This window comes from Rhinoraja longicauda, chromosome 17, assembly GCF_053455715.1.
Source record: "Rhinoraja longicauda isolate Sanriku21f chromosome 17, sRhiLon1.1, whole genome shotgun sequence".
Lineage (NCBI taxonomy): Eukaryota > Metazoa > Chordata > Chondrichthyes > Rajiformes > Arhynchobatidae > Rhinoraja > Rhinoraja longicauda.
The window spans coordinates 17,155,089-17,176,076 of NC_135969.1; the positions used below are offsets into that span (position 1 = coordinate 17,155,089).

At 42.9% G+C, this 20,988-nt stretch overlaps 1 protein-coding gene across 1 annotated transcript in view; it reads left to right on the plus strand.

Moving 5' to 3' along the window:
• Positions 1–20,988, plus strand: part of prkar2aa (protein kinase, cAMP-dependent, regulatory, type II, alpha A) — a 150,928-nt gene that overhangs the window by 32,387 nt on the left and 97,553 nt on the right. The window contains exon 2 of the mRNA XM_078414225.1: positions 3,510–3,545. Coding sequence (XP_078270351.1) covers positions 3,510–3,545 — 36 coding nt within the window. The remainder of the gene's footprint in view (positions 1–3,509; positions 3,546–20,988) is intronic.

Genomic DNA, 20,988 nt, shown 5'->3' on the forward strand with positions numbered 1-20,988 from the left:
GCGTAGGTTTACTAGGTTAATTCCTAGAATGGTGAGACTGTCGTATGTTGAAAGACTGAATCGACTAGGCTTGTATACACTGGAATTTAGAAGGATGAGAGGGGATCTTATTGAAACATATAGGATTATTAATGGGCTGGACCCGTTAGATGGCAGGAAACATGTTCCCAATGTTGGGGGAGTCCAGAACCAGCGGCCACAGTTTAAGAATAAGGGGTAGGCCATTTAGAACGGAGATGAGGAAAAACTTTTTCAGTTAGAGTTGTAAATCTGTGGAATTCTCTGCCTCAGAAGGTGGTGGAGGCCAATTCTCGGAGTGCTTTCAAGAAAGAGCTAGTTAGAGCTCTTAAGGATAGCGGAGTCAGGGGGTTTGGGGAGAAGGCAGGAACGAGGTGCTGATTGGGAATGATCAGCCATGATCACATTGAATGGTGGTGCTGGCTCGAAGGGCCGAATGGCCTACTCCTGTACCTATTGTCTATTGTCAAGCTTGATGGTGAAGGCGGCGGAAGGTCGGTCGGGCCAGTTGCCAAACAGCATGGCCTCGCTCTTCTTGTGTTTCACCCTGGTTCCCTTGGCCGACTCAAACTGGTCGCAGATGCTAATCAATCTGCGGACTGACCCTGGATCCGAGCAGAGGACGGCGACATCATCCATGTACAGGGAGGCTTTGACGTGAGTGCCCCCACTGCCTGGCAATGTCACTCCTCTTATGCTCACCTCCTTCCTGATGGACTTGGCAAAAGGTTCAATACAACAGATGAACAAGACAGGGGAGAGAGGACAGCTCTTCTTGACTCCAGACCTGACGGGGCAGCTGTCTGATTCCCACCCATTGATTTGGACTACACTACGGATATCGGTGTAGAGCATTTGGATCCAATTCCTGATTCCCTCCCCAAAGCCCATTTTGGAGAGATATCCTGTTGAAGGCCATTTGGTCCAAGCTGACCAGGCAGTCATCCACCCATCTGTCCTCCACATAGGCAATGGTATTTATTACAAGACAGGGGAGAAGGTGAGCAGTCACGAACCACTGCAGTTCATCTGGTCAATGTACTTCCATAGTGCTTTTGGGTCGGGGTTAGATCTAGATACAATGTAAGACTGAATTGTCTGGCACTTCTGTGGTATGAATATTACATACTACTTAGCACCCCATGCCTAATGTTGCGAAGCTCTTGCTGCATGCTGGTGTGACTATTTCATTTTTTGACATGTTACAAATGGTATAATCTATCTATATACTGAAACTCTTGTTTGTTTGTTCCTGAACTACAGCCAAAACGATACACGATAGCATGACAATTTTACGCCCACCTTGCTCACCATTGTCCCTTTGGTGCTAATGAAAGAAGTTTCATTGAAATCGGTGTTATATTTTTAGTTGTTCACATTTTAAAGTTTAAATCTATCTCCTCGGGAGGGAGGGAGGGGGGAGGATAAGGGGGTTTGAGGGGGATGGAGTTGGGGAGGGGGAGGGAGGGGTGGGGGAGGAGAGGGTGCTGCACCAATGCAGGAGAGGTTTGGGCCCAACAGGTCCACTTGGTCTAGTATAACTTAATGTTGCACAATCATTGGAAAACTTTCCCACTTCCAAACTTCTGATGGAAGAAAAGTCATTGATGGAAGCCCTGAAGGTGGTTGGGTTTTGGATTCTGCCCTGAGATATCCTGGAGATGGAATGATTGACCTCTCAACAAACTCAACCATCTTCCTTTATATTATGTATAACTCCAATGCTTGGAAAAGTTAGCTAACCTATTAATAGCTACACTTAAATAATTAAATACTGTGATGGGAAAATTAAAAACTTTAACTTGTCCAGCAGGGTTTTTGTGGAGGAGAAAGAGTTTGGCATTACAAAATGTATAAATGATAAAATAAGTGAAGGGGCGTTTTGGAAAAGCCCAGTTCATTTTAACTTTGAAAGAACCAATGTAGGATTGAAAACAGGCAGTGCTTCTGACATAAAAGTTGAATTTTTGTGATGGAAAGGTTGTATGCTCTAATCTTTTTCATGATTGCACATGCCATCTTGATCAGTGTGTTTCAAACTTTTTTCTGGCCCTTGAATCAAACAGTGGTGGGTAAATGGAACAAGCTGCCAGAGGAGATGGTTGAGGCAGGTACTATATCAACATTTAAAATATATTTGGGACAGGTATATGGATAGGTAAGGTTTAGGGAGGTATGGGGCAAACACAGGCAGGTGGGACTATTGTAGATGGGGCATTTTGGTCGGCATGGGCAAGTTGGGCTGAAGTCCCAATTTCCATGCTGTATAACTCTGCACTGATTTGAAATAGATGCTGGTGTCAGTTAAATGTATGGATTAAAAATAAAAGAAATAGTTTCTCAATTATGGGGGCATTTCTACTCCAAATCACTGCAATAATCACTTCATGTACCTATAATTCAAATAGATATTCTTCTTTCCACTGAGATCAGAATTCTTTGAAGAAAATATAAACTTGCACAAGGGTGAAGGAGAGTGAGCTTTGAGCATCAGTAGTAAATTTAAAGGATTGTGCTGTTTTCTAATTGGTTGTGAGCTAAATGCCAATATCTGATGTATTTATTTGTTGGAATTATAGTGATTAATTGTTTCTAAGAAAAAAACAATGGAGCCTTGGAACATGATCAAAGTGAAGGTGTTTCCCAGATAACATTAAATGTTGTTACAAAGAAATATGTTCTCTTTAGTTTTAAATAATAATCTTTCAATTCCAGTTAAATATGTAGTGATGAAGGCTAATTTCTTTAAATTAAGGTTTTGAGATTATGATTTGTGAGCAAATACCAAGTGAGCAAAGACTTAAATGCTCAACAACAATCTCAAGTCAGGAGCGTGAATGCACAGCACCTGGCTGGATAAGTGCCACACAACCAAAGAAGCTCAATGGAGCTTTTTTGTTCGGCATTCCAACTGCCACAAAAAACATCAATTCTCTTTGTGTACCATCTACAAAATGCGTCAGTTACCCGTCAATACTATTCCAGCAGTACCTCCTAAACCTGTGACCTTTACCACTAAAGACTCAAGCAGAGCAAGTGTAGATGATAAGTATTTGACAATTTCTTCCAGTCCAGTAATACGCTTGAATTTTGGTAACACAGTTGAACCATGTGCTTTTCTTCAATTTGTGATAGGAACATTAGAATTTGAAAATTAGCCAATCCACATACTTAGATTTTAATGCACTGAACTTCAGTATATTGTGTCGGCTTTAAATTGATGATGTTTATATGTAGTTTCACATTTGTTTTTGGAGTTGAAGCATGAATGGGCAAGTGGGCTTTAGTCTGCAGTATTCTTTAAAATCAGACATTAAGTTTATTATATTATTTGCGTTGTACTTGAGTTAAAATAAGTAGCAGCCAATGTTAATGTTTAATCTGTTCTTGGATGTTGTGCTGGCAATTGGAAGATTATTATCTAATGTCAGTAAATTAATTTGCTGTTTACGTTGAGCAAAAACTAATTTTGTTTTGTTTACTTTTTACAGAACCAGTTATTAACAGATTAAACAGAAGGGTTTCAGGTAAGCCGCCTAGTGTTCTGAATCTTTCAACTGTTCATAACACCCTTTATTTTTCTTGTATTAAAATTGTGAATTTCCTCATCCTTAATTGTCTGAATGCATAACCAGTTTAAATATTTGTAAGGAAGGGCAAGTGTTATTTGAATAGAGCAGGGAAATCATGCATGAATATTACGACAAATAGAAGCCTTCATCTGAATCTGCCGTGCCTTTAAATCTTTATTGTGAAAGGTAATGTTCTTGCCACAGTTTGATTCACTGACTTGATAGTGGTGACTTGTATTTTATGTGCATTTTTTTATGGCTCTGAAGATATGTTACTGTAATCATGAACTGCTTTGTGTCGGTATAGATGTTTATATGGCAGACGTATTCTGAAAATTTGAATGCAGAAAATAATTAATTATGGAATACAATATCAGGATAGCTGGCAATTGGTGGATAAGCAGTTATTTTCTTTCAAGTGAGGATCTGTGTTAATTTGCCTACTTCTTAAAAAAAATATTCCTACTAACGTATCCAGAAGTGCATGTTTTGGTATGTGTCAGATTTTCAAAAAGTGTTTTCCTCCGAGGCACTTCCATGCTAATCTGGAAATAAATACTGGGTCTAAATCCTGCAATTGGGTCTTCAAGAGTACAATGGGATTACTTTCACCAGAATGACTACAATAGTTCAATTGGTTAGCCCACCACCACTACATTATCGGTAGTAATGTAGATCTTGCCAGTGACACTTGGGTCTACAAAATATAATAAATAGTTGGGAGAATATTTTTCTCTTTGCTCTTTTGAACCACTGCCTAGACATTATAGCTTCAGTGTCTGAAGGGCACGTATCCCTCTAGATTAATTCATTCTCCCTTGCTAGATTAATTTTGATTGAATGCTCCATCATCATAAGTGATAGGAACAGAATTAGGCCATTTAGTCCATCAAGTCTACTTTGTCATTCAATCATGGCTGATCTATCTCTCTCTCCTAACCCCATTCTCCTGCCTCCTCCCCATAATCTCTGATACCTGTACTATTCAAGAATCTCTGCCATAGATATATCCACTGACGGCCTCCACAGCCTTCTATGGCGAAGAATTCCACAGATTCACCATCCTCTGACTAAAGAAATTCCTCCTCTTATCCTTCTGAAAAGATCATCCTTTAATTCTGAGGCTATGACCTCTAGTCCTAGACTCTCCCACTAGTGGAAACATTCATCTAGTAGAAAATAATCTATGCCTTTATTCCTACTACCAAAATGCATGACCCCACACTTAGCTACACTCTATTCCATCTGCCACTTCTCTGCCCACTCTCGCAACCTATCCGTGTTTCCGCAGACTCCTTGCTTTCTCTACACTATCTGCCCCTCCACCTATTTTCGTATCATCCGCAAACTTGGCCACAAAGCCTTCAAACCCCTCATTCAAATCATTAATATACAACGTAAAGAGCAGCGGCCCCAGCACCGAGCTCTGTGGAACACCACTAGTCACTGGCAGCCAACCAGAAAAAGCCCCCTTAATTACCACTTTGCCTTCTGCCATCCAGCCAACCTGATATCCTTGCTAATATCTGCCTTTTGATACCATGGGCTCTCATCTTCCTTAGCAGCCTCCTGTGTGGTACCTTATCAAAGGCCTTCTGAATCAGACTGCTAAAAAAGAGGTTGAATAAATTGACAGGGTCAAAATATCAATGTAATTACCTTTCACATGTTCCATCCTATCAGTCACCTGTCATAAAATGGATTTTGGGAATATTTCTGTAGGGATGGGGGAGAGGGGGGGGGGGCTAGAGCTACCTTGGTAATATGTTTACACATTTGAAAAGAAACTGCATATAGTGATGGCAAATTCAACCATACTAATTGAAGAAATTTCTGTTAATTTCTCCCTATCCCTTCTACAACGTCTAATTTGTTTTTGCTGTTCTGACAAAATGTCCATGGCCTCAAACATTAACACTGTTTCACTCAACAGATCCTGTGCCACTTGCTGTGTTAACAGCATTTTCTGTTTTTTTAGATCTTCAACATCTGCATTAAAATAAAATCTTAAGTTACTAATAAATTTTGTTCTTAGTTTAGTTGGCTGAGGTTTATGTGCTGAATTTCCCCCTGTAGTTAGTAATTTCCAGGATATTGTTCCAGACAGAATTGAGGAATTGAAAATGTGTTCAAATTCCAGGCAGATCAGCACTTGTATGTTAAGGCAAATGATTGGGAACATATTGTTCTAAATGGGGCTATGCAAGTGAGGTCAGTTATTGCGATGCAATTCAGTAGGTGAAAAATAATTGTGAACTTTTTTTTATTCACACATCTTGCTCAGGAGAAACAATGTGTTTTAGCCCTTAATGTTATTTGTGGAATTAGCGAATTATTTAATTTTGCTAAGAGTCAAGAGATGTTCTGTTTTGTTTAAGCTGCAAAGTTGAGCCTATAACATAGTCATACAGCGTGGAAACAGGCCCTTCAGCCCGACCTGCCCATACCGACCAACATACTCCATCTACATGCACCCCACCTGCCTCCCTTTGGCCCATATCCCTCTAAACCTACCCTATCCATGTATCTGTCTAAATGTTGCATGTATTAAGAATATTACCAATACTGCCAAAGCATGAATTTAGACATTTAGACATGTAGACAATATAGACGCTTCCAGTGATTGATCACGTAACTTCTTGCATTGGCTTTGTTGTTATGGGTATTTTGCAAATTACTTGCCATGAATTGGATTGATCCATTGTATAGTAATTTGCTTGTGTTATAGTTCCTTAAACCCGCTTGAATAGCTACACCCATCAATAATCTGGCATGCTAGGTTCTTTGGTACTGGATAAGCAGATTTTCCAGACTATTATTCTAATTCCCCAACACACTTTCAATTAGTTTTTATGGTGTCAAAGATTATTATAATAAGACTTGTCAAATCCGATTTATTGTCACATGCATAAGTACGTTGAGGCACAGGTGCAATGAAAACCTTGCTTGCAGCTACACCATAAGCACATAGACAACACCAAAAAACGTAAATTATACTGAACTTGCACAAAAATCTGCAAGATCGTAAAAAGAAAAGATTTAAAAAAAAAAACAATAGCCAGAAATGTGCTAAGAATTCTATCGAGTGCAATAACCAGTTCTCCAGGGCCCTCGGAGGAACTTGCAGTGGTGGGGGAGGATCTCTAGGATCACCTAGAATCTGACTCTAGGTGATTCGGGAGCATGTAAAAGATTGGCTGGTGAGCCAGATGTGTACCCATCGTTATAGTAGATTATTTGAGTTTTACTGTAATCTGTTCTTTAATGCGGCTGCCTATATATAACAGTAAGATGTTCGTCAGGGAGGAGAAATGGCAGATGGCGTTTAATCCATGAAATAGTGAGGTGCCTCATTTTGGGAAGTCAGATGCAAGGGGAAAGTGTGGGGTCCAAGCATGGATCTCTGAAAGTAGCAACAAAAATAGTGGTAAAGAAAGCTTTTGGGTTGCTTGCCTTAATCATTCAGGGCATTGAGGTTGAATAAATTGACAGGGTCAAAATATCAATGTAATTACCTTTTACATGTTCCATCCTATCAGTCACCTGAAATTTGCAGAAAGATATTTTAATACATTGTTAATGTGATGAAGTTGTCAGAATTACTGTAGAAACCTTTTTTACTTATGACGCTTGAAATGTCAGATATTCCACCAGAAAATATACACCCACAAAAGAAAAAAATGAATTTTAATAAAATTGAATTGAATAATACTGTAAATAATACTGTAAACAGTGAGGGGTGTTTTGAGAAAAAAAGTTTCCTTTAGGTCCTTTAGGTGCTCCGTTTGGAAAGTAAGAAAATTCTACAATTAAATTATTTTGTTATTTAACTATGTCCATCATCCAAAATTAAGGGGGCTAAAATAAGTAAAGGCATACATCTATCTATATATTACTAAAACACTCATCTTGTTTGTGGGTATGTGGATGTATTTGTTCTCGAAAGACAACCAAAACGGCACATGATAGCGTGACAATTTTAGGCCCACCGAAATTGTTTTAAAACTTTAATACTTACGTAAGATGACCGCCGCATCCGTGCGTGTGCAGTTGGGGGGGCGAGACCCGCACCAGTGACGGGAGTGGCAGCCAATTCTCTGGAGAATATGGAGATGTGACGATTTGGATCGGGGCCCTTCTTCAGATTGATTGTGGTGGGGGGAAGCTGGAAGAGAGGCGGGGGAGGGAATAGTCCAGTGATTGGTGGAGTTATCTTGCTGTGTGAGATGATTAGGATCCAAGACCTTAATGAAGGTTTTGGAAACTACTTTCTATCATTAGGGCATCCAGAACCAATTATGACACGCCTTGAAATTAGAAAAAAACTGTGTACTAAGTCGTATAGCAGTTTTCAAAAAAGTGGTGGAAATCTGAAATATTACCAAGAAAGCTGAGGTTATGGGTCAAGTGATAAAATTGTGACTTTTGTTCTGTTAAGTGCATTATGTGCTGTGGAGATAAGCTTGGGTAGTGCAGTTGTTATATATCAGCGTTTGGAAACATTTCAAGAGATCCGTACCACATTGTCAGTCTTATTGCCTTGCTATGCGACGTTTCCTTTAATCTATATAAATTTATGGTGATTAATTTCTCACTTGTGCAAATACTATTCAAATTTGTACTGAAGACTCAGCTGGTATAATATACATGGATTTCATATATACAGGAGTAAATTAAGTTAAATGAGTGAGAAGACCACTGGACTGCCTGTCCCATACAGATGCTGTGACTAAGTGTGTCACCTATTGGCTAATTGTAAAATGGCCTTTCTCTTGGGTTGAGGTTGTAAAAATCTAGTATTTCAGTCACAACACAAGGAACTTGATTATGAAGGTATTCAAACAAACTTCAGGGCTTATGTGTATCAAGTTCTAAATCCCCGTCCGCCTGGGCCTACTCGATCTACCGGTTGCCAAACACTTTAACTCCCCTTCCCATTCACGCACTGACCTCTCTGTCCTGGGCCTCCTCCATTGTCCAAGTGAGGCCAAATGCAAACTGGAGGAACAGCATCTCATATTTTGCTTGGGCAGCTTACAACCCAATGGTATGAATTTTGATTTCTCTAACTTCAAGTAACCCTTGAATCCCCTCTCCCTCCGTCCCTCCCCCGCCCAAGTCACTGTACTTGTTTCACTGACATCCTGGTGTGTTTATTTGTCAGAACACTCATTTTCAACCACAGCCAAATATACTGAGCGGAATTGTGATGCTGCTTGCACATGAGAGCTTTTCTGTCCAAAAACATTTGTTCTGAGACATTTTAATAGTTGAAGTCTTGAGCCATTCAAAAAGCTCTGTTACATCATCTTAAACATGTTAACCTATCCAAATGTTTAAACGTTATCATTTTAAGAGTCAAGAAAATCTATTAATTGAATATCAGAAACAGTTTAGAAGTGTGTGTTGGTTTATTAATGGCACGTACTAAGATACAGTGAAAAACTTAGTTTGCAAGTTATCCAGTCAAATGATACTATGCATGAACACAAACAAGCCGTTACACGTATTACAGGTCGTGCAAACCTGATGTTATAGTGTTAGTCAGAAAGTGTCAAACATTTTCAAGCTTTTGTATCTTCAAGGTTTGTAAGATCTGCTCAACAGGAGTGGGGAGATAAATTTATGACCAGGGTGTAAATGGTCCTTGATTATGTTGGCTGCTTTCCTGAGGCAGCTAGAAGTGTCAATGGAGTTGATGCGAAGGAGATACTATTGTGCAATGGACTGGGCTACACCCACAACTCTGCAATTTCCTGTTTTGGGCAGACTTGTTGCCGAACCAAGGGGAGCTATGTGAGGATGCTCTTCCTCGACTTCAGCTCTGCCTTTAACACGGTCATCCCGAGCAGACTGGTCACCAAACTTTCTGACCTTGGATTTTCCCAAACCATCTGCCAATGGATCAAGGACTTCCTGACCAACCGCCCCCAGACCGTCAAAATAGGCCCTCACCTCTCCTCCACCATTACACTGAGCACCGGCTCACCACAGGGCTGTGTGTTGAGCCCCATCCTTTACTCCCTCTACACTCATGACTGCGCATCCATCCCACCAACACCATCATCAAGTTTGCGGATGACACGACTGTGGTTGGACTCATCTCAGGAGGGGATGAGACAGCCTACAGGGATGAAATCCAAAGGCTGGCAGCATGGTGTTCAGTGAACAATCTTGTCCTGAACTCCTCCAAAACAAAGGAACTTATAATTGACTTTAGGAAAACCAGTGTAGAATACGACCCACTCTACATCAATGGGGTCTGTGTGGAAAGGGTACCCGCTTTCAGGTTCCTGGGTACGCACATCGCAGAGGATCTTACCTGGTCTACCAACACCATCACCACAGTGAAGAAGGCACAGCAGAGACTCCACTTCCTGAGGATCCTCAGGAAAACCAACCTGCAGGAGAAGCTCATGATGTCCTTCTATCGCTGCTCCATCGAGAGTGTGCTGGCATACTGTATAACCACATGGTATGCCAGCTGCTCAGAAAAGGACAGGAAGGCCCTTCAGAGGGTCATCACGACGGCCCAGAAGATCATCGGCTGCACACTGCCCTCCCTGGAGCACCTGTTCAGCCTACGCTGCCTCAGTAGAGCAGGCAAAATAATAAAAGATCCATCCCACCCCGGCCACCGTCTGTTTGTTCATCTGCCCTCTGGTCGACGTTTCAGATCGATCAAATCCCGAACAAACAGACTAAAGAACAGTTTTTACCCCAGGGCCATACGAGAACTGAACACTACCTTCTGCACTAGGCAACACTGTTAAAAAATCTTTTGTACTTAATATAATTGTATTTATTTGTTTTTGCATTTATTGCATATATATTTTTACGCACCGTCAGGATTGGCTATTTTTTAATTTCGTTGTACTCGTTGCAATGACAATAAATGAATATTATTATTATTAGTAATGCAGCCCAATCGGATGTTTTTTGCAAAGCATCTGTGAATGTTGGTAAGTGTCATTGAAGAGGTGCTGAATTTCCTTAGTCTTGTGAGGAAAATAGAGGCTTTCGTATGATTGACTGTAGCTTCAATGTGTTGGTCCAGGAGTAATTGTTGGTGATATTTACACCTATGAACTTAGCTCTCGACTATCTCTGCTTAACACTATTGATGCTGACAGGCATGCACCCCTTTCCTGAAGCCATTAACTAGCTCTTTTGTCGCGTTAACATTGAAGGGGAGCTTGTTCTCTTGACACAATTGTACTAAGCTCTTAAATAACAAAATCATTTGTTCATATTTGGAATTATTATGAATTATGGGTAGATTAATTTTTGCTATTGAACCTTACTTTCTTAATTCTGACTTTAGTTCACACACAGCTTCAATGGAAGTTTAAAGTGATTGGTGTCATTAATTGAAATGTAATCAAACTGGAAGAGTACATTGCCCTTGAATGTCTTGGGTTAGTTTCAGCCACATGAGTTTCATGACAATTCATTCCTTCCTATCGTGTGTGGTATTGTTGAATGATCTGTTATTCTAGCACAAACAATTATGGCATTTAATAAACTGAAGGAAATTTTAGTTTGGGGTTTAAAGCATTTTGTTTCTTGGTAAGTTGTATTGGTATTATCTCCCACTGAAAAAAACATATCTGGAAACATCTACCGTTGCCAGCAACTTTTATTTATTTAGGCCCACCGATTCCGCGCCACCCACCGATCCCCGCACATTAACACTATCCTACACACACTAGGGGCAATTTTTACATTTACCCAGTCAATTAACCTACATACCTGTACGTCTTTGGAGTGTGGGTGGAAACCGAAGATCTCGGAGAAAACCCACGCAGGTCACGGGGAGAACGTACAAACTCCGTACAGACAGACAAACTTCTACCCTGCCGACAAATTCACCAGACTATTTCTAACACTTTTCAGAATCTCTATCTCCAACTCCGACAACACACTATTCAGTCTGAAGAAAGATCCTGACCAGAAAAGTCACCTACTCCTTTTCTCCAGAGATGCTGCCTGACCCGCTGAGTTACTCCAGCATTTTGTGTCTATATTTAATGTAAACCATATCATATCTGCTCACAATATGAGGTTTTCCACTCTTGGACTTATGAAATGTCCTCCTCTGTCAGGAAATGTGGTTCTCCTCCTCTCCCCCCAGGTTGATGGGGTACTTGTATCCGTTTGCTCCATTTCCTGCACATCCAGTCCCAACTCATCTTCCGCCTCCTCGCCCTCAGATATCAAAGATAGTCATTCAGGTGTAGAAAGTTGCTTTAAAAATATAAATTGCTGCTACATCTTTTTTCCCTAAATTTCATGTGAAGGTCTGAGTTATTAACTGAATTTAATTAAAGTCAAGTGTTAGTTTACACTGTAAATTACACTTGTACCCTTTTGTCACAATAAACGCACAGATCTGTTACATGACAGATTAATTTGAGTTGCGCAATACTGCAGCACGAGCCTAAGTTATTAACATTGCTTTATTCTCCATATGCACAGTACTTCTAATCCCATTTGTTTGCTTTTTCACATTTTAATCCTTTAACTCTGTCATGTCTCATTCTTACATGTTGATTTAAGTGTCTGTCTCAATCACTTGCTCTTGGGGAATTCCACAGCTTGCAACCTTATGTTTGCTGCCATAAATCTCTTGCTTTTAATCTGACTTTTTTTTTCTAGCTAGATTTAGGTAGTGATCCCACAGGATGAAGGATTAGCTTTGATATTGTGAATGGATTCAATGCTCTTCTGGCATACACAGGACAATAAATTCCATTTGTGTTAAGTTTTTTAAAGCATATGTACAAATAATAATAAATGACAAACTGGTTATAGAGTTCTTACATAGCTTCAATTTTAAAATTTTAAAGAAAAAATAAAGATGAAAAGAGTCTGAAAAAAAAAGACTATAAACTAATAGAGAGAAAGCAAAGAAAAAAGAGAATTACAAACATAAAGATTATGGGGATAGATCCGGGAGTTAGTGAGTATAGTTGTACATCCAACCCTAAACTCAAGTTTTAACTTTAGTTTTAAATTTTAGTTTTGTGACAAACCCATTTACTTTTTTAAAAATTCAATAAATGGAGACCATATTTTAAAAAATAGATCTGGTTTGTCAATTAAGGCAAACCTTATTTTTTCCAAATGCAAGGTCTCGGTCATTTCGGTAATCCACATTTTAGTTGTGGGGGTTACTGTTTTTTTCCAAAATTTAAGTATTAATTTTTTCGCAGTTATTAAACTATAGTCAAGAAAGCGTCTCTGACTTAATGTAAAGTTTGTAATGTGTTCTGATAATCCTAAAATTATTAATTTTGGAACTTAATCCAGTTGGTTAAGTTTTTAACTTCCTCTTTTTGCGATGAATTCATAAATTGATGAAAGGAATAAGGCATAGCTAGGCAATATGTTATTTTCTGTACAGTATGCTTTAGGTTAATCATAGTATAGAATTTGTTCTTGAGAGGATTTTTTAAAACATCGCCTTTCTCGTTTAATACCCATTCAATGCAAAATAATGAAAGAAATGCCTTGTTAAGAGTAGAAGAATGTAGACATCAAATATTTTGTTTCCACCTGTGTGGAAACACATGCAAGGACTGTCCAAAAAGGCAGATATCTGGAAACATCTGTTGAAAAATTTGAGTCATAGGTTTAAGTCCAACTCCAGAAGCTTGACTATAAAAAAAATCTATGGCCATTCTTCAGTCTGAAGAAGGGTCCTTACCAGAAATATCACCTATCCAAGTTCTCCAGGGATGCTGCCTGATCCGCTGAGTTACTCTAGCATTTTGTCTTTTTGGGGTAATTCTCAGGCAGATTTAAATACCGCCACGGTTGATGCACCAAACATAACCAGCTCCTTTAACAGCGATGAGTTAACAATCAGGTCTTTGGCTTGTGACGTTGGCTGAGTCAACAATAGCTCAGTACTCAGTTGCTCTTGCCCTACAAAATGGTCATACCCTTATACTGAGAAATGGACCCTTCAGTCTAATATGCCCACATTTTTTCCCCATCTACACTAAAGCCATAGATATTTTATATCTACCCGAGGCAGCAAACAGGTCCACGGTTTAACATTTCTTTCACAACATAATACGCTGTTGGCTGTATTATGTTGTGAAAGAAATGTTAAACCGTGGACCTGTTTGCTCTATACTGGTAGTTCTGCTATAATCATTTCCAAAAAACTTTACATTAGAGAAAATAGTTATAAAAACAATTGTGTTAATGGGGAAAAGAGGATTAAGAGTGTTTCAAACTCTCAATAACAAAGCAATTAATGATGTTCAAATTTTTGAAAAGCTTAACTGAATTTCAAAAAGAGTTCATCAATGTGTAAGTCCATGATGTTTCTCCCTTTACTTATTGAAGAAAACATTTTGGTTAATTTACGGTAAAATTTCAGTGGGATTCACAAAGTTGCCTCAGGTAACCTTTGAAGATATTGTATTTGCAACAGAAATTTGATTTTTTTTCATTTAAAATGCTCTTTCAAAATGAATATCTAAGTAATTTATTGAAAAAAAAATACATGAATAAATAAATTAACATCCGGAGAGTTGGGAATGTATTATATTTCAGTTTTGGTAGCTTAAAATGGACGGATACTCAATGAACGTTGCTATAGCTAAAAAAAACAAAACCTTTTGGTTAGTTGTTCTGTATTTCTAAGTTATTTTTCTTCAGTTTTGTGGCTGTTGACTCTCGGTCTAATAATATGTGTGGCTTTTGCAAATGAGATTTTAAAATGCCATGAAACATGTTGTAGCTTAACGTCATTCTTCCTTAAGTAGATTACCAATGTCGTAATCACTTGTGCAATGTCTTGTCCATCCCTGGAGATATTTTGTATTTCTATTTGCTACCTTCAGCAAATCTGCCTGCTGTTGCCTTATGTCTCAGGTCAGTGATTAGCACAGGGATCTTCAATAAAAATAAGCAGAACTCTTAGATTGTGAAATAAATGTGTGATAGATTTCCATTCTGAGGTGTACAGGGGTTTTTATTAAAACTAATATGACAGTTGAGCCATGATTGAAAGCTTGTGTATACAAATTCAAAGAAAAGGATACATCACACTTTGTGGATTGATTTTTATTTCTGCTTTACGTCAGTCGAACTTCTTTTTGCTCCAGCCTGTCATGGAAATAGGAACACTTTGTTTAGTTGATATATAATGATCATTGTTACATGTCAACGATGGATCAGCTCTTGTGATATTTTCTGGTGTTTTTTACGCATTAATTCAGTGAGAGCGAATTTTATTACATATCTCTACCTTTTGGGCAATGATGTATTAATTCTGTAAGGGAAAATGTAAGTTACCTTAAAGGCTGTATCACGGGTCACCTCTTCTGACCCTGCAAATGATATAATGGGATAAAATAAAAGAATATATGGAATGACTGCAAAATCTTTTGATTGTCATTGTTTGAACATTTAAATTGAAGATGAATAACATTTCATTGGTGCAGCACTCATCCTCTCTTCCTCGTCTCCAAACCTTCCGACGTCAAGTCTGTCACCAACATCATTGTTCCTATTTTCGCTCCATCCAAATCCATTGGCTATCCCAAGGATCCATGATGTATGTCTCCAGTCACTGCCTGTTTCCCAAATAATTGTGATGCTCTTTCCCTGATGCTATTCCAGCAACTCTTTTCTGCTTCTACTCCAAAGGCCTTGACTTAGTTGGATGCAATTGCAGCACGGAATTAAAGTTTGCCTTGTGATTGTTATGGTCGACTAATATTTCCTTCCTTTTGTTGATATTGTAGTGGGTCTGGACGCAGTAGGAATCAGGCAAGATACCAGGTAGGCATTAACAGTAATTTAATGCAGCAACAGAACATCCACATTCTCTTCAGTCTCAAGCACGAGTTATCTCTCTAGCCCCTTCAGGCAAACCCCCTAGCACTAGTCCCTTCTCCAGCCCTGTCCAACCTGTGCTGACGGGGATGATCCAGGGAGTGGCCTAATCCCCGGGTACCGCCACATGACCCACCCCCCAAGAACCGGAGGCACGAAACGGACAGGGGGATGTATGAAACGACCAGCCCGTGTGTGCACCACGGCGGTCGCAGGAACCGGAACCACACTGCCAGGCGAAGAAAGCTGCGGGGACGCTGGGGGTAAGGGCCGGGACGCAGGACGACCTCGAGGGTGAGGCCGCGCCAGTTGGACCGGCTGGCTAATGTCCACGAGCGCCGGCTTCAGCTGCGCAATGGAAACCGTCTCAGGACGACCCCCCATGTTCAAAACGAAGGTGGCAGAGCCATGCTCGAGCACCTTGAATGGTCCTTCATACGGACGCTGAAGGGATGTCCGGTGTGCATCCCGGCGAAGGAAAACAAACGGACAGTCCTGCAGAGTGGAAGGGACGTGCGGCCGAACCGTGGCGAGACGTCGGCACCGGTGCAAGCTTGCCCACCGTCTCCCGAAGGCGTTGCAGGGCGGCCGATGGTTGTTCCGCCTGACCCTGGGATGATGGAATAAACTCACCGGGCACTGTCAGCGGGGCCCCGTACACCAATTCAGCCGAGGAGATGGCCAAGTCCTCTTTGGGCGCAGTGCAGATGCCCAGTAAAACCCACGGCAACGCATCGACCCAGTCCGGGTCAATGAGCCGGGCCTTCAGGGCAGCCTTGACCTGGCGGTGGAAGCGCTCCACCAGGCCGTTCGCCTGCGGATGGTACGCCGTTGTGCGGTGCAGGTTAACTCCAAGTAGGTGAGCCATGACCGACCACAGTTCGGAGGTGAATTGCGACCCCCGGTCGGACGTAATGTTGAGCGACACTCCAAATCTGGCAATCCAGTGTGCCGCCAACGCACGGGCACAAGTAGCGGCAGAAGTGTCTGGCAGTGAAACTGCTTCCGGCCACCACATGAAACGGTTGACCACGGTCAGGAGGTGGGTGAAGGCCCGAGAAGGCGGCAGCGGCCCCACGATGTCCACGTGGATGTGGTCGAACCACTGGCGATGGACGATGAACTCCTGGAGCGGTGCTCGCACATGCCGCTGTACTTTGGCAGTTTGGCACGGGATGCAGGTGCGCGCCCAATGCCCAACCTGTTTACGTAACCCGTGCCACACGAAACGGGAAGCCGTCGATGCCCGAATGGAAGGGTGGGCCAGTCCGTGGAGCACATCGAACACTCTGCGCCGTCAGGCAACGGGGACGGTGGAGCGCGGCTGCCCGGTGGATACATTGTACAGCAGCGTTGTGCCCCCAGTGCCACAGGGAACATCCTCCAACTGCAGGCCCAAAACGGCGGTACAATAAGCGGACATCTCATCGTCTGTCAACTGGGCGGCCGCCAGGGCTGAGTAGTCGATGCCATCGGCCACTTGCAGGACGGCGTGTACCGTGGGTTGAGACAAGGCATCGGCCACTCTGTTGTCTTCGCCCCCGATGAAACGGATGGAGGTAGTATACTCCGAGACGAAAGCTAACTGCCGCTGCTGGCGAGCTGACCACGGGTCGGACACCTTGGCGAACGCAAAGGTGGAGGGGCTTGTGGTCAGTGTACGCGGTGAAGGTTTGCCCCTCGAGGAAGTAACGGAAGTGGCGGTCTGCGAGGAAAAGGGCGAGGAAAAGGGCGAGGAGCTCGCGGTCAAAGGCACTGTAGTTCCGCTGTGCGCCATTGAGGTGCCTGCTGAAGAAAGCGAGAGGTTTCCAACACCCAGCAATCTGCTGTTCTAGCACTGCCCCAACCGCCACATCCGAAGCGTCGACCGTTAGGCTGGTTGGTGCATTCGCCCGTGGGTGCACGAGCATCGTGGCCATAGCCAGGGCTTCCTTGGCGTGTTGGAACGCCGCCACCGCATCGTCAGTCCATTTGACCACCTTGCACTTGCCCGCCATGAGGTGGAACAGCGGGCGCACGATCTGGGCCGCAGACGGCACAAATCGGTGGTAAAAAGCCACCATCCCAACAAACCCCTGGAGGCCCCTCACAGTGGTCGGGCGTGGAAACTGGCGCACCGCGTCCACCTTGTCCGGGAGCGGCAGTGCCCCTTGTGGAGTCACCTGGTGGCCCAGGAAAGTGATGGACATCACCCCGAAACGGCATTTGGCTATGTGATGCTCCACCCCGTGCTGGGGGTCGAGTATTTCGGGGACCTCGGCCAGAATGCGCGAGAACGTAGCGTCCACGGACGACAGGGGCCCATCAGGCAGCATGACCGGGTCGCCCACGCGGAGGGAAACAGGCTGCAAAGTGACGGAATGCACTAAACGCTGCCGCTTGACGTCCACAAGCAGGGAATGTGCCCGTAGAAAGTTCGCGCAATGGCTGGGACACAACTGCAATGACGAATGGCCAGGAGAAGCGGCCCTCTCCGAAGTTGAGGGAGAGTGTGCGCACCCCATATGAGCGGATTGGTGTCCCGTTTGCCGCGGCAAGGAGGGGGCCGTGTTTACCATAATGGATGTCATCATTCGAAGGTGAAGAACGCTCACCTCAGCCCCTGTGTCCACAAGGAAACGAGCCCCGGTGCCTCGTTCCCACGCAAAAACGCGATGAATCTGGCCGGCCGCTGAAGCAATCACTGACGGCCGGCCCCTGCATTTCCCGGGAATGAGCAGGGCTGTCGGGATTGACGGGGTGAAGGTCCCCAGCGGCGGTGAAAGTAGCACCAGCCCCCTCTGCTGGCGTCTGTGGAAACGGGCGGCTGTGCGGGCTGATCCGACCACCAGCGACCTCTGGTGGCGTGCAGAGGAACTAACGGCAGGCTGCGCGGAAAAGACGCGCTGCCGACGGGGTGCGCCATTGCAGCCGGGTCCCACCGCGAAGGGCGTCGAGGAGCTGTGGAGACGCGATCGATCGAGGCACCGACATGTGGATCGTCGTCGGACATCGGAGGAACGTCCAGCGCATCAAGGGCCAGCTGACGTGCCATCCACAGTTCATCAGCGCGCTCGCCCACCGCCTGCATGTCGCTGAACGGGTCGTTGGTGAGCTGCTGGCGGAGTTCGGACGGCAGCTGCTGCAGGTAAGCATGTTTAAATAAAAAGCAGGGCTCGTGGTCGCCCATCAGGGCCAGCATATCACCCAGCAGTACCGACGGGCGGCGGTCACCCAGTGTAGGGGTCTGGACACAGTAGGAATCAGGCAAGACGCCAGGTAGGCATAAACAGTAATTTAATGCAGCAACAGAATATCCACACTCTCTTCAGTCTCAAGCACGAGTTATCTCTCTGGCCCCTTCAGGCAAACCCCCGAGCACTAGTCCCTTCCCCAGCCCTGTCCAACCCGTGCCGAGGAGGATGTTCCAGGGAGTGGCCGAATCCCCGGCTACCGCCACAATATGATTGTATTTGTTAAAATTAAGGGTCCTCAATGAATTTGGAACACCTTAGCCTTGCCTTGAAATTTGTTCCACAGTGTGTTGATCTGAAAGATAACTTTATCTTGTGATTCAGCCAATACAAAATGCTTGAGCTTCAATCTCATCGTCTCTAATGCTATCAGAATCTCCACCATACCCCGAATGAAGGTTCGCATAAACATGTCACTTTGTTCCTATCGGTATCAAACAAACATAATCTTTCAGTTTGTGTTCACAAGCAATCTGGTGCCATATGGTACGGTAGTGAGAATAATAGCTTCACTTTTTGTGCTTCATCACTTTGGATGACAAATCTAGATTTGCACCTAAAAAGATTTAGTTTACTTTATTTTCACGTGTACCGTAGGTACAGTAACAAACTTTTGTTGCGTGCTATCCAGTCAGCAGAAAGACAAATTTAAATTTCAATGCTTCAGATGTTTGTTTTGAGGGAAAACAGGTGTTCTACTTTACTTGGTTTTAAAAATCTCCACACTTGTATTTCTGATTACAGTAATAAGTAATCTTAAAAGCCAAGATAACATGTTATTGGTCCTTATTTGCTCAACTATTCCATATTTCATTCAATGTAGATTCAAGAGCGCAACCTGGCTTAGGATAATTAAACCTGTGGTTGACGTTTAATTTGGTGTAATCGCATTATCTCCAAAGCAACTGGTTAGATATTATTGAAAAGATGGAGAGAAAAATGCTTTAGGGAAGTGATGTAAAGTCATCAATCTGAAACGTGAAATTTGTTTTGTTCCACAGATGGGGCCTAACTTGGGTAATTTGAAAAAAGTTGTAAATCTGAAATTAATAAAAATTCAAAACATGCTGGACATGCTCAGCAGGTCAGAGAGCAACTGTGGAAAGACTAATCAAGTGTCTATGATCTTGCTTCAGTGCTAGATACATTAAAAAAATAAGCACAATTTCATTTGCAGTGAAATGGGAAAGTTGAGAGAACCAGGAGAAAGCATGATAGGATGGAAACCATGAAAGAATGGATGGCACAGATTGGCATTGGTTGTGAGAGGGTGGATTATATATATATATTTATAAATGTGTATATATATATATATATATATGTGTGTTCTTATTAGGCCCCCTCGGTCATGGCTGACCATGGGTGATGCATCCTAGTTGGCTGCTTGCTCCACACCTCGGCTGGAGCAGCGTTGCTTGTGGCTAAAGAGACCAATGCGGGAGTGACTGTCTGTCGCAAAGGTCAAATTTGTGTGTGGACTCTGGTCTGTTGAAGTTGCTGCGCTCTTTTCTGCATGCCCGCTTTTCTGCCGCTGCGTTCATCAGTTTACCATTTCCTAAAATGTTGGGGGAGTCCAGAACAAGGGGCCACAGTTTAAGAATAAGGGGTAGGCCATTTAGAACGGAGATGAGGAAGAACTTTTTCAGTCAGAGAGTGGTGAAGGTGTGGAATTCTCTGCCTCAGAAGGCAGTGGAGGCCAGTTCGTTGGATGCTTTCAAGAGAGAGCTGGATAGAGCTCTTAAGGATAGCGGAGTGAGGGGGTATGGGGAGAAGGCAGGAACGGGGTACTGATTGAGAGTGATCAGCCATGATCGCATTGAATGGCGGTGCTGGCTCGAAGGGCTGAATGGCCTACTCCTGCACCTATTGTCTATTGTCTATTGTCTAAAACTCTCACTTGTTTGATTGGTTGTTTATCTGTTCCCGAAATACAGTCAAAACGGTACACGACATATATATATATATATATGTCAATAGTCGTTTATTTGTCACATACACATAAATGTGTAGTGAAATGAAACATTACCCGCAGTTCAACAATAAGACCAATAAGAATAATCAATAAAAATGCAATAACACATACAATCATAAACTAACACCAAACAAAAAGAAACATCCATCACAGTGAGTCTCCTCCAGTCCCTCCTCACTGTGATGGAAGGCCAGAATGTCTTTCTCTCTTCCCTGCCGTCTTCTCCCGTGGTCAGGCTGTTGGAGTTGCCACGTCGGGGCGGTCGGGGCTCCCGACATTGAAGTCCCCGCCGGACGGAGAACGCGGCCTATTTCAGGCCGCGCTGGACGGTGAAAGG